Source organism: Choloepus didactylus, chromosome 17, assembly GCF_015220235.1.
Source record: "Choloepus didactylus isolate mChoDid1 chromosome 17, mChoDid1.pri, whole genome shotgun sequence".
NCBI lineage: Eukaryota > Metazoa > Chordata > Mammalia > Pilosa > Megalonychidae > Choloepus > Choloepus didactylus.
The window spans coordinates 38170935-38185104 of record NC_051323.1 but is presented as its reverse complement, the minus strand read 5'-3'; the positions used below and the strand labels follow the sequence as shown (position 1 = coordinate 38185104).

Genomic DNA, 14170 nt, shown 5'->3' with positions numbered 1-14170 from the left:
AGATTCTGGCAAAAACAGCCAGTTAACTAGGTGAGGCATAAACTGACAAGGTATTTTAAAAGAATGGGTAAGAGGGGTCCTTGGAAATTGATAATATTTTGAAATATTTTTGAAAAAAATTAAGTATGACAGTGCTATGAAAAATCAAATGAGAAGGATATCTTATTGTGTTATTACACAACTTTGTTGGAAAAATTCATGTCTTACAAAATCAAATAATTCATTTCCTTGTTTATTCTATGGAGAACACCAACTTTCCCTCTAAAAAGAAATTTTGATTCCCTGGTTACTTAATAAGACAAACTTCTACCACTTTAACTGATGAATGTGATAATTTTTCAAGATTTCAAGATTCTTTTACAAATAAAAAGTATTGTATTTATTTCATACTTCAATTTCATTACTCAAACATTAGATATCCTGTAAAGTACCTAATGTTTTAGAACAAAGAACCGAATTTCAGCAGTTAGCATTTTCTACTTTCTTCCCCAACACCGAAATGATATGAATCTAGGCACTCCTGTAGTCACTTATTACTTTTCACAAGTGGAGGTCAGTGTACTTGATAACTTGTACCTTGACAAAATTTCAGTGTCCAGTGGTCAGATAATCAAATTATGTGGTTTCAAATGAGACAATCCAATTCCTATCCAGGAAGGCTACATAATATTCCTAATAATAATTAAACAACTGCAATTTCATTCTAAAGGGAACCACAGTTTAATTAGCAAATGAAATGATTCCTCAGTATAATACAGTCATTTCATTATAAAGCAGCACAGAATATAACATTTCACTGTAACAAACATTTCACTGTAGCAAACTAAATTTGCTTCATATTAAACCAAACGCACATATAAAGTATACTAAAATCAAAATTCTGTTTTTAAAAAAAAAAAAGAACAAAAGATAAAAATAATCATGAATAGGGTAATCTTGTAGGAAATACAGTAGTAGCCCATTCCATTTTCTCCCTTTCCTCCCCAGATCAGTTTAATGGAACACAAGAGCTAGAAACAGAAAGGCCCTTAGGGGCTGTATAGCCCAACAATTGTTTTCAAACAGTATACTTGGGAGACTTGAGCAAGCTTCAGAGGTCTATTATCAGTAAAGTGTCAAAAAAGAAAAAAATCAGCGTGGACTTAATCTGCTTGAAGAGCTCAATTTTACCATTAAGATTTAGTTTTTATAAAGTAGTCCACTGTTAAATTTAAGTTTGAAATACCACTGGGGAGGTTAGGTAAGACCATGTTAATAATGAGTATAGATATACTGAGCTCTTGTAACTAAATGACAAGAAAAAAAGCAAGTTTCAGTATTATCTTCTCCAACTCCCCTCATTCTCTACATGGACAAGTTATCTACCCATACCCTTCACAAAGACACCTTTTACTTACAGCATCCACAAGCTGTCTACTGCTTTCTAAAGACCACTAATGCCTTCTCTAATTTGTTTACTCCCTTGTTAAAAACTGGCCCTGTGATGTATTACATCACACAATCTCTCTTGAACAGGCAGTACTCATCCCTTAAACTGTCAGTACAAGGGAATATGTATTACATCACAAGGCTCATTTTAAAAATACACAGACACAACCCTTCTTCACAGAGATACTAAACAGACCTGCAAGTCTAAAAATGAACCAAAACAGAATTAGGTAACTACTGAAATGAGGTAAAATATCAAAAAAAGAGGGTCAAATGTAGAGCTGAGTGTTTGGAGTGCACATTTGTGGTCCAATACCTAGTCCTAGAACTTCCAGAAGGGCATTTACACCCTGATCTTTTTTAGAAAAGTACTTGATCTGTCCAAGTATTTCCAATACTTCACAAATTGTTCAAACAGTCCTTGTAGAAAGACACACCCTGGCTTATTTGAGGCTTTACAGGATATAAAAATAAAATCATAGAATACTAGAGCAGGAGTGGTTCTAGAGAATTATTTAGTCCAACCCTCTCATTTCACTCACAAAAAGTAGTGAAGCACATGAAGAAATAACTTCTTCCCGCAGTGCTAGCGGCTGAAACTAGATTTTACTACATTATCTTCCCATTCTTCTCTAAAGGACTAAAAATAAATATGATCACTATGTCAGGTAACTGACGGCTTATATCACACATTCTGACATTATTTAGATGTAAACTTACGCAGCACAAAGGGCTTAAAAAACAAGCACAACTATAAACAGGTCACCTTAACACATGACTTAGGAGAAAAAAACACACCCAAGATCACAATATGGCCCAAGTTCAAAATGTCACATAGTGCAATCCCAAGAATCAGTCTGCAGCATTTAACCACCGTTTCAAAATAAAATTCTACATAACAGCATTCTTGCCCCTTATTTAGATTTAAATGGTCAAGAGCCCATAGGTATTAAGCCATCTAAACTGCAATGCTGCCCTAAAGTCCAAGGGCTGTCTCTGTTGTATTTAGCCCTTTCTAGGTAAACTGAATAAGGCAAAAAACAAGGCCTAGTGCTAATTAATAAACCTAATAATGAATATTTCAGAAAATATGCCTTTGTAGATTCTAAGTTCATAAATCCCAACTAGATATGCATTCACACACTGGCTTATTTACATATTCTACATCTAAAAGATCTGTTCGTGTCCACAAAAACAGTATTGTCTGGGAAGTCAAACAACGGAAATTACTGGAACTGACAATATAACTTTATTTTTACTGTACCTAGAGAACACAAACATCTAGGAGGCTCACTTGAATTTTAATCATTTATAGAAGATTCTTCCTGTATGGACTAAAAGTGAATCTTCTCAGTATTGCTTTCCTCTTTCCCCCTAAATCTTCTATGGATCCTAAAACCACAAACTTCTTTACACTCTAGTCAAGAGGAGGGATGTTAACCTTGACATTTTATGATCATTCTTAGAAGAGGGCATACTAAGTGTTTTAGCTTTGTTTTTTAATTAAAAAGGTAATTATTCCCACCTCCCTAAGAGGAAAGAAGAAATTTGTCACAGCCCTAATAATTGGCAGATAAAAACCATACCTTGGTGAAAACTAGGGAAGACTATTGCATTATAAAACCCTGAGTCATTACCCAGTTCACTCAGCAAATTTGGGTAAACATTATCTAAGCGACTTATCTCTTGCGTTTTCAACCATCCATAACCTCAAGCATGAACATACAATGTTACTATATTTTATGTATAGTTAATCAAACATGCTACAGCAATATTTTTTTAAAAGTTCTTCTGACACAGTGAAGAATCCCTTCTAGCAAATAAAGTCTCTAACCTCTTTCCCTCACTGTAGCTTTTTTCTAATTTCAGTGACACTATAGCTTACAGCTAGTTCACGCATTAAAAAGAACAGAACTCCAACAAATTTAGGTAATCTGTTCTCCTGAGTGACTCGAAAATTAACACAAGCCTGATATTAATAATGCCTTGGACACCTTTACAGCTTTCTTTCCTATTTTCCTTAGTATTAAGGGTCTTTCCAAAGGAAATGTCATAAGGCGGGCAACATACACTTACACAAGGTTCTAGACTCAACATTAACGTCTAGTCTGTGGCCAGTGCGCTGCCCAAGGGCTGATCTGAAACGAATCGTTTCAACAAATACACAACTGCCACCACCCCCACCCCCACCCCCAAAAAAAGAGAACCCGTAAGTTTTCCTACAGCCTTCTTCCCATTCACAAACTGAGGGCAGAAAGTTACTAGACGCGAATTGGGGATATGAAGAGAAGGGGACCGTAGGGGAAGAAAGAATCGGGGGAGTCAAGAGGTCCTTCCCCAAAGAAGAATCCTATCTACCCACAGGCAAAGGTCTACGGAGTACCCTCGAGGATAGCTCATCTTTTCCCCTCGGGGCACGGTGCCCTCCGGCTCCCTGGGGCCCCGCAGGTCAGAAGACAACAACCCGAACCCGTGGGGAGAAGCAGTTAGGGGAGGACGTGGAGGACCGATGAGGACAGGGGAGGTCCCGTAGAAAAGTAGCAGGTAGGTGGTCTGAGTGTGTCCCAGCCTCTGGGACCATTGCATGGGACCACTGGCTAGAGATGGGGCAGAGGTGGGAGTCCAGTCGTCCGGGACCCCCGTAAACCTTCCCACTGAGACTCTGCCTCTAGCCCCCAGTCCGGGCACTTACGTGGAGAGTTTCCTGGTCCAGAAGAGGCCTCCGGGCCACAGCTCTTGGAGCTGCACGGCCCGGCCCAGGTTGCTTTTGATCTGGGCCAGCTGCAAGTCGGATTCGGCGTCCAGCCGCTCCGCGTAGGGCAGCAGCTTGTTATAGACGATCTCTTTTTGCGGGACAAAGCCCCGCGGGCCCGGCCAGGTACGCCCGCCCGGCTCCGGGGGATCCCCGCTGCCCGCCCGCTCGGCCGGTTCCATGAGCCCAGGGGCACCCCACTAGCCCCTCCCACCCTAGCCCTCCCCGACCCCCACCCCTCTCCGGGCTCCGCCTCCTCCGCGTCGTCGTCCCCCGCGGCCGCCGGCGGCCCGTCACCCTCGGCCGGACAGCTAGCCCCCGCGCGGTCCCCGGTTCGTTGACTGAGGCAGCGGCCGCTCCGCCCGCTCCGTACCGGCGAGGCTGATGACGCTGCAGCCGCCGGGCCCGGAGGTTCCGGACAGACCTTAAGTCACTTCCGGGGCGGGGCGGGGCGGGGCGACGGGGACCGGGGAGGCGGTGGCGGCGGCGGGAGTCCCGGGGGCCGCGCCCTCTCCGCCACGGGCCAGGCTCCCACCCCCGGGCCTCACCCGCAGTGCGCGAGACCACCCCACCGGAAACACGAGGTAGAATTCCAAGCTATTGTCTTGCCCCGCCCAGGGTCGCGTGCTTCCTGTGGCGGCCCTCGGGAGCCCGAACTCGCCTTGGCTCCCCGCGAGGGAGTTGGTCCGGTCCCCTACCCTGAATAACCCCTAGTTCTAGGATACAAGAGTTTTTGGAAAAGCCTATGTACCCTGTATCCATCCCATTTGTTACTTACAGATTTTTACTGTGTCCCTTTTAAGCCGTCATCTTTTTGGTCTTCCGGCCGCCATCCGTCCCAAGAAGGAATAGTTAAGTCATTGAACGCGTCAGGCTCTCGGTTTAGGCTCCTGACAGGGAACGTTTTAAGAGCACCTTGTTTCTACCCTCCAGGGACTTATAGTCGAGGAAATGCACAATTACAAGACAATGTTCTTAATTGCTAGGTAAGTACAGGATGCTTTGAGAACTCAGGAGTAGTACAAATTGGAGGGGTGTCAGGTGGGTCCTAGAGGTAATACTTAAGTTTTGAGTACAGAATTGGTTAGGAAAAGAAGTGAAGAGAATGTATATTCCAGTAGAGGAAACAGCTCAGAGGCTGCAAGCATACACTCTGCAAGTTCAGAGAAGTCAGGGATTGTTGAAGATGGCTTGCAAAGGAGGAGGGTGGAAAAATTTGAGTGAGAAGGAAATGCTAGGGAGTTTAGGATTTTATCCTAAAGGCAACAAGAAACTGCTTAAGATTGATTTTAAGCATAGGAGTGGGATGATATGATTTGCATTTTAGAAAACACTAGCTTTGTGTGTACAATGGATTGAAACTGTCAAGATTGTAAACTGGAGAATCCATTACGAGACTGTGCCATAATCTGGGTGACTAATGGTGGCCTAGATGTCAGTTGAAATGATTTGGTCAAGCTTGGTAGTTGATTGAAAGTGAAGAGTGAAAAAGAAGAGACAGGATGATGCCAAATTTCTGACTGAAGAAAGCTGTTCACAGGGATAGGGAACACAGGAGCAGAAGCAGGTTTAAAGGCAGAAATGACAAAATGCCTATGGAATAGGTAAGTATTTTGACATATAGATCTGGAGGGATAAGAGGAGTTAAGAAATAGAGAATGGGACCCTCGATCGAACTTTGAGGAACCCCGACATTTAAGGATGGGCAGAGAAAGAGGAAGTAGACCACGAGAAGACTTAGGAGGAGCAGTCAGAGGTAGGAGGAGTTCTAGGAGAGTGAGCATCAGTAAAACCAGAGAATGATTCAGATAGAATCAACAGTGCCAAATAAGGCTGACAGGGAAATGAAGGCTGACCTGAGAAGGGTTCATTGGAGTTATTGATAAACTAGATAAGAACAGTTCTGGTGGAATTTAGGAATGGAGACCAGATTACAGTGACAAAGGATGAATGGGAAATAAATAGAGGCAGCAAATGTGCATAACCTTTTTGAAAAGTTTGGATAGAAGAACTGGAGAGAGATAAGGACATATCTGTAATATCTGTAATAAAAGTGAGTTTTTGAAGGTGGGATAAATTTAAATATTTATGAAAAAGGACCAGTGGAGAGAAAGGCAAGATATGTGGGTAAGGATAAGAGTGGGAGGGGATGTGGAGGAGTTGATCCTTAACAGTAAACCAGACTGCTACCATCGTCAGGAGGAAAGGCAGGAAGGATAGGTGGATGCAGATGGAGGAAGGTTAGCAGATTTGGTGGCTGGAAGTTAAAAGAAGTACATTTCTGATGGTTTCTTTTTTTTTTTTTTAAGCAAGACAATGAGAGTGAAAGGGGAAGTGGTGGGTTGGAGATATGAAGAGACTGGAAAAGAGTTAAAGTAGTCTCAAAAATCAGAAAATTAATTAGAGAAACAGTAGAATTGCTTGGCATGGATAAGTACCGAGTTAAGACCGAAAGCATGAATTTACTATCATTTTTGTGTACAATTTAGTGATTTTTTCCAAAAATGTTTAACAGTCCAAGATTGTATAACTGGTATGACAGAATGACAAGGGAGCAAGAGAATGTTTTCCTTGTTGGTGGTGATGATGGTAGTGGTATCAGCTACCACTTGTTGAGCACTTCTCTCTGCCGGTGTTTTACCTACATTGTTTTATTCGGGACTCCCTCTAAATATAGATGATTGATTTGAGAATATTTGAAAGGGAATGGTTAAAGTCTTTAGTTGGTTGAAGGCTAAGGGAAGAGAGAAGGCTGATAGGGAAAGAATAGAGGGGCCGAGAGATTACGGATCCTGAGGAGGTAAAAGGACAATATGGAAGGATTAGCTTGAGCAAGGGATCTGGAAGAACAGGAATGTTTAGATTTAAGATTTCAAAGAAGCAGTTCCAGGTGATGTCAGCCTCCCTGGGGATGGATATCTGAATGCAAAAGTTGAAAAACTTTGATCAAGTCTCTCCCTGCTGTTATACCTGAAGTTAATTGAAAAGACTATTGAAACCCCTTCAGGTGAGAAAGTTGGAAGAATTTAAGTTTCTCAGGTCACCTAATCTACTCATCAATGGAGACAGTAACCTAAAGCCTAGGATCAGTTTTTTCCTTTCAGTCCTATTACCAAGCACTTTTTATCTCTTGGAGCCCAGGATCTCTGCCGGAGTCTAACAGCCCATAATCGGTTCAGCCAGACCCTGAGGTCGACTTTGGTTTCTTATCAGACCCTTCAAGGGAGCAAAATATTGCTTTTCTTGGAAGACCCAGAAAGCACAATAGCCCTTCTTGGAAAATATTCTGAAAAGAAAGGTTGCCCCTGCAGCTGGAGGAATTGGCAGGTGTAATTGTCAGTAAATATTTATGTCTTTATATTTTTTAGCCATAAAAAGCAATGAAGTGCATGTTATAGCATGAATGAACTTTGAAGACATCATGTTGAATTCATCATTATGAATGAAATAAGCCAGATATGAACAAATAATGTATTATCTCACTTATATGAAACAATTAAAATATGCAAAATTCAGAGTCAGAAATTAGAATACAGGGGCAGGGCTTGCAGTGGGAAATAAGGAGTCAATGTTAACTGGTACAGTTTGTTAGGGGTGGTAGAAAAGCTTTGTAATGGATGGTAATGATAGCACAACATTGTGAATCTAACTAACACCACTGAATTGTATACCTGAAAGTGCTTAAAATGGGAAATTTTATGTTGTATAGATTTACCACAAAAAAAATTTAAAAAACAAAAAAGCATAGAACTGGTTAACACAAGAGTGAACTCTAATGTAAACTGTCAGCTTTCTTAATGTAATTACAATAATATCGGTTCACTGATTGTAACAAATGTACCATTTAGGGCAAAATGTTAGGGAAATTGTGTGTGTGAACAGAGGGAGGTAGTATATGGAAACTCTACGTTCTGCATGATTTTTCTGTAAACCTACAGCTGCTCTAAAAAATAAAGATATATATCATCGATATAGTTATTGTCCCACTTCTTGATAATCCACTTAGCACCAGCTAATGGAATAAAGATAGATTGTTAGTGTTATGCCTTCCCCTGCTGTAATTTTCCCTATATAAGATATACTTGGGTCTGGAGATACATTGGCAAGTAGATGAATCACTGTTCCCAGGTACATAATCTTTAGAAGTATTCGAATTATATTAGAATGACTTATTTTTCCATATCAGATATCCAAACTCTTGCTATGTCACAATTATCAAAGGCACAAGAATACTGACTCTGAGAAATGTTGAGAATTTTTTTTTCAAATTCCTATATGATTTTTACATTTTGAATTTTTCATCCAAAAATCACTCTCATACCATCCACTTTACTTCATTTAACTAGAGTATTTTCAGAATTCAGTTTTTAATAAGAAGGAAATTGTATTAAAGGAATGATTATTTTATGATTATTATTTTCAGTTATTACTGATTATTATGATTATTTTACAATTTTTCTGTTTATTAGGCATGTAGCCATTTTACTATGGTGTAGCTAGTACAATGTGGTGGGCTTATTTTTATTTATATTGCATGGGATTTGAGTTTCTGGAACCAAAACAATCATACCATTCATCAGTTATGCAAAATTTTCAGCTACTAACTTTTTAAAATGTCTTTATCCCTCTTCTCTCCCTGTAGAATTCCTCCTATAGACATATATTATACCTTCTGATTCTAATTTACATATTTCTTACTTAGAATTTTCAAATCTTTGTCTCTCTACCTCAATCTGGATAACTTTATTGGATCTGTTTCCAGTTCTTGAATTCTTTGTTCTTTTGTTCTTCTGTCTGATCTGCTATTTAACTTGCCCAGTGAGCTTTTAATTTCAGGGACCGTATTTTTAATTTTAGCAGTTATATTTAGTTCTTTTCCAAATCTGTCTATTCCATTTTTCATTGAGTTTTGTTCTTTCTTTGTGGTTCTAGTGACTTCTTTAATCCATTTTAGATATATTTTATATTCTTTTTTTTTTTTTTTTCCACTTCTGCAAGGATTTTATTTATGTAATCAACAGAGTAGTTACCCCTTGCTAGCCACCAGGAATTTTGGGAAATTCTTTAAGAAACCAATTTGTTTATATTGAACAACTCAAATTCCCACACAGTGAACAGGGATTGAAATTCTTCTTTCCACACCAATATTTTTACTAATAGTGCAAATCTTCTTCTAGTCATTCCATTATTAAATTTTTGGAATTATTTTTGTGTTTTCTCTCCCCAAGACCTGCGTCTTGTATTTTTTTTTAATTCAGATTGTTCACATACCATAAAATTATCCAAAGATCCAAAGTGTACAATCAGTTGCCCACGGTACCATCGTACAGCTGTGCGTCCATCACCACAGTTAATTTTTTTTCAATTTTTAGAATATCGTCATTACTCCAGAAAAGAAATAAAGACAAAAAAAGGAAACTCAAATCCTCCCATACCCCTAATCACCCCCCCAATTATTGACTCATAGTATTGGTATAGTACATTTGTTACTGTTGATAAAAGAAGGTTAAAATACTACTAACTGGAGTATATAGTTTGTAATAGGTATATATTTTTTCCCTCTATTCCCCTCTGTTATTAACTTCTAGTTATAGTGTCATACATTTGTTCTTGTTCATGAAAGAGATTTCTAATATTTGTACAGTTAATCATGTACATTGACCACCACAAGGTTCACTGTTTTATACATTCCCATCTTTTAACCTCCAACTTTCCTTCTGGTGATACATGTGACTCTGAGCTTCCCCTTTCCACGACATTCACAGATTATTCAGCACTGTTAGTTATTCTCACAGCATGCCACCATCATCTCTGTCCATTTTCAGACATTTAAGTTCAACCTGGTTGAACATCCTGCTGATAATAAGCAACTGCTCCCCATTCTTTAGCCTCTTTCTATATCCTGGTAACTTATATTTCATATCTATAAGTGTACATATTATAATTAGTTCATATCAGTGAGACCTTGCAATATTTGTCCTTATGTGTCTGACTTATTTCATTCAATATAGTGCCCTCAAGTTTTCTTCCTCAACCCATTTTTTTAAGACAGTTTTATTCACACACCATACATTCCGTCCTGAGTAAACAATCGATGGTTTCCTGTATAGTCATGTATTTATGTATTCACCACCATCACCACTCTCTATATAAGAACATCTCTGTTTCTTCAACAAAGCAGGAGGAAGGGTCAAAGAAGGTAGAGAGAAAAACAGAGAAGAGAGAGAGGAAAAAAAAACAAAAACAAACCATGACAGCTAGGAAGCAACAAAAGGAAAGATAGCATTAAAGTAAAGTAGAATAGTCAGACAACATTACCAATGCCAAGAGTCCCATACCCCTCCCTCATTTCCCCCTCTTATATGCATTTAGCCTTGGTATACTGCCTTCACCGCATTAAAAGAAGCATAATACAATGTTTCTGTTAATTATTAGTCTAGTTTGCATTGATTGTATTTTTCCCCCAGTACCTCCCTATTTTTAACACCTTGCAAGGTTGACATTCTTTTGTTCTCCCTCATGCAAAACATATTTGTACATTTATCACAATTGTTGAGCACTCTAGGTTTCACTGAGTTATACAGTCCCGGTCTTTATCCTTCCTCTTTCTTCCTGTTGTCCCACATGCTCCTAACCTTCCTCTTTGAACCATACTCACAGTCATCTTTGTTCAGTGTACTTACATTGTTGTGCTACCATCACCCAAAATTGTGTTCCAAACCTCTCACTCCTGTCTTTTCCTATCTATCTGTAGTGCTTCCTTTAGTATTTCCTGTAGAGCAGGTATCTTGTTCACAAACTCTGTCATTGTCTGTCAGAGAATATTTTAAGCTCTCCCTCATATTTGAAGGACAGTTTTGCCAGATATAGGATCCTTGCTTGGTGGTTTTTCTCTTTCAGTATCTTAAATATATCACACCATTTCCTTTTTGCCTCCATGGTTTCTGCTGAGAAATCTGCACAGTCTTATCAAGCTTCCTTTCTATGTGATGGATCACTTTTCTCTTGCTGCTTTCAGGATTCTCTCTTTATCCTTGATGTTTGATAATCTGATTCTTAAGTGTCTTGGCGTAGGCCTATTCAGATCTATTCTGTTTGGGGTATGCTGTGCTTCTTGGATCTGTAATTTCATATCTTGCACAAGAGATGGAAATTTTCATTAATTATTTCATGTATTATTGCTTCTTCCCCTTTTCCCTTCTCCTTCTGGGACACCTGTGACACATACCTTCATGCATTTCATGTTGTCATTCAATTCCCTGAGACGTTGCTCGTATTTTTCCATTCTTTTCGCTATCTGTTCTTTTGTGTGTAGGATTTCAGGTGTCTTGTTCTCCAGTTCCTGATTGTTTTCTTCTGCCTCTTGAGATCTGCTGTTGTATGTCTCCATTGTGTCTTTCATCTCTTGTGTTGTGCCTTTCATTTCCATAGATTCTGCCAGTTGTTTTTTTGAACTTTCGATTTCTGCCGTATATACACCCAGTGTTTTCATTATATGCCTCATCTCTTTTGCCATTTATTCCTAAACTTGTTGAATTGATTTAGCATTAGTTGTTTCAATTCCTGTATCTCAGCTGAAGTGTAAGTTTATTCCTTTGACTGGGCCATAACTTCATTTTTCTTAGTGTCGGTTGTAGTTTTCTGTTGTCTAGACATTTGGTTTCCTTGGTTACCCCAGTCAGGTTTTCCCAGACCAGAATGGGCTTGTGAGGCCTCAAACCACTGTGCTTTTCCTAAACTGCCCAGCAGGTGGCACCTGTCAGCCTGTAGCTCCTGACTGTTGTAAGGAGGTGTGGCCTCCTTAATTTCTGTTTTGGCTGTTTTCTCCCAGGCTCTGGGGTCTGGTTCTGATTGGAAGGCGGATAGTATAGCTGGGCACCACCTCCTTTCTCTTAGGGAAGATATAACCCCTAGGGAGTTATCATTTGCATTTAAATTGGTTCTTTGTCTCTCTGACTCTGCTATCTCCACCCTTGTCTGGGTCAGAGAGCTGCAAACTGAAAATGGCTGAAGCTTTCTCCATTGAGTCACTCAGGTTGAGAGAGAGAAAAAGGGCCAGAAAGCCCCCTTTCAGGGCTGGTCCACAGCCCCCAGTTTCACCCATCAGCCAGAGATAGCACCTGGTCCTCTGGGCTCTCCCTCCCGGGAAGGAGAATTCCCCTGTCTGTTCAAGGTCAGTCATCACTAAAAGCCTCTGTCTCCTTGTTGGGGATTTGTAGCTTGTGTTAAGCAGTCCACGTTTGCCAATTAAAACCCCAGTTGGAGCTAGACTGAGGAATATTCGCTTGTTCAGAGAGAGCTGCTCTCTATCACAGCGAGGCTTTGCAGTTCAGGCTGCCATGGGGGGAGGGGGCTCCCAGTTTGGGTCCGCAGTTTTTACTCACAGATTCCATGCAGCTATCTCAGGCATTCCTCCCAATGCAGGTTGGTGCACAGTGTGTGGACAGTCATGGTTGTCCCCCAGCAGTTTTTCCAGATTATTTACTAGTTTATCCTGGTTGTTTATTAGTTGCTCCATGGGGACTAACTACCACCCCTCTCTATGCCGCCATCTTCTTCCATCTCCTGTATATTCTTTTTAATCATCTCAAAGTGTTTGGTGACTTTTGATCATGGCAGATATTTTACTTGTGTTTTGTAATTTTTAATATAATGAGTTCATCTTCAGAAGGTTTTATTTTCCCCTGTGGAAATTCTGCACAACCTGTGTTGTGAGAATGTCACTCCAGACCAATTTTTTGTTTGTTTGCTTGCCCCAAATCCACAGAAGTATCACAGGCTTAGTACCAATAGTTATGTTCATTTGAGTTAGATATCTATGCTGTGCAAGTTATAGGTCTGGGAATTCATCCCTTGGAGTGTTCTGCCTTTATGTAGTATTTTACTTCCAACTCCCTCAGATCCAAGGCATCAACTTCTATCCCTGGGTAGATGTTAAAAGTTATGTCCCTCAATAATGTACCTATCAAATAAAAGGTCTAGGATACTGAGAAATATTGTCTAGCATTGCCAGTGATGTATGTATTTTACTCTCTATCTCTAAACTGAAAATTTATATAAAACTATGGTTTTATATTTCTTTACTCCTACTTCAAAGTACACAGAATTCTGACTCAGGAGCTACAAGATTGCTCACAAATTGAACTTCAAACACTATCAGATAAATATCCTTTTGTACAAATTCTCTGCTTAGCTAATTTAGAGTGTACATTCCATTGTCCATCTTTTCCTAACATCACCCTCATCAATCCAAAAATATTTTCAGGGTTGGGGGACATGTAGCTATTTTTTAGAACAAATTAAATTTCTTCCCAATGGAAGAAAGAAAAATAACCTTCCAATATTCATGAGAAAGAAAAGTCTTCCAACTTGTGATTAAATGCCTCCAGGAACAGGGATCTAAAAGACATTCTGCTGTTAGATCAATCTAATTGCTGAAAAGTTTATTTTTAATCTTAAATTGTAAACCATCAAATTTTAACTCCTGCATGTTAATTTCTTTTGGTCATTCTTCTGTAACAATGTGGAATGAAATTTGTCTCCATATAAAAATCCTTCAAAAATATTTGCTATCACACTTCCCTTAGGTCTTATTTCTGAGATAAATATGTAACTGTTTTCTTCATTGTTCTTTGTATGATTTTGTAGTCAAGCTCTTCATCTCTCTCTCACTTCAGAGCTTTTGTGCCTGCTGTTCCCTCTAACTGGAGAGCTCTCTCCTCATCCCCTGCTTCTCCAGGCTAACTCTTTCTCATTCACCACATCTAAGCCCTAGGGATAACTTTCTTGGGAAGCTTTCACTGACCCTCTCAAAAAACGAGTTGGATAACCATCCCCCCTGGGGTTGTGTGCTGACCTCTCGTATGGAACTCTTCCTAGTGTATTATAATTAACTTCTTTTTCTCTCTCTTTCCAATTTCTTGCTCTCTGACAGCAGGAATCTTCTTAATTACTGATAACCTCTCCAAAGCCTAGAAGTCAACTAATTAT

General features: G+C 39.6%; 2 protein-coding genes across 5 annotated transcripts in view; one reads left to right on the top strand and one right to left on the bottom strand.

Moving 5' to 3' along the window:
• The window catches only part of PSME4 (proteasome activator subunit 4), a 123266-nt gene extending 118894 nt beyond the window's left edge, over positions 1-4372 (bottom strand). For all 4 annotated transcript variants that reach the window (XR_005212299.1, XM_037806422.1, XM_037806423.1 and 1 more), the window contains exon 1: positions 4121-4372. Coding sequence is in view for 3 of the 4 variants with exons in the window: in XM_037806422.1 (XP_037662350.1) it covers positions 4121-4362 (242 nt within the window). In the remaining variant the exon portion in view is untranslated. The remainder of the gene's footprint in view (positions 1-4120) is intronic.
• A 264-nt stretch (positions 4373-4636) lies between these two features.
• The window catches only part of ACYP2 (acylphosphatase 2), a 320771-nt gene continuing 311237 nt past the window's right edge, over positions 4637-14170 (top strand). The window contains exon 1 of the mRNA XM_037806461.1: positions 4637-4764. The gene's annotated coding sequence lies outside the window, so the exon portion shown is untranslated. The remainder of the gene's footprint in view (positions 4765-14170) is intronic.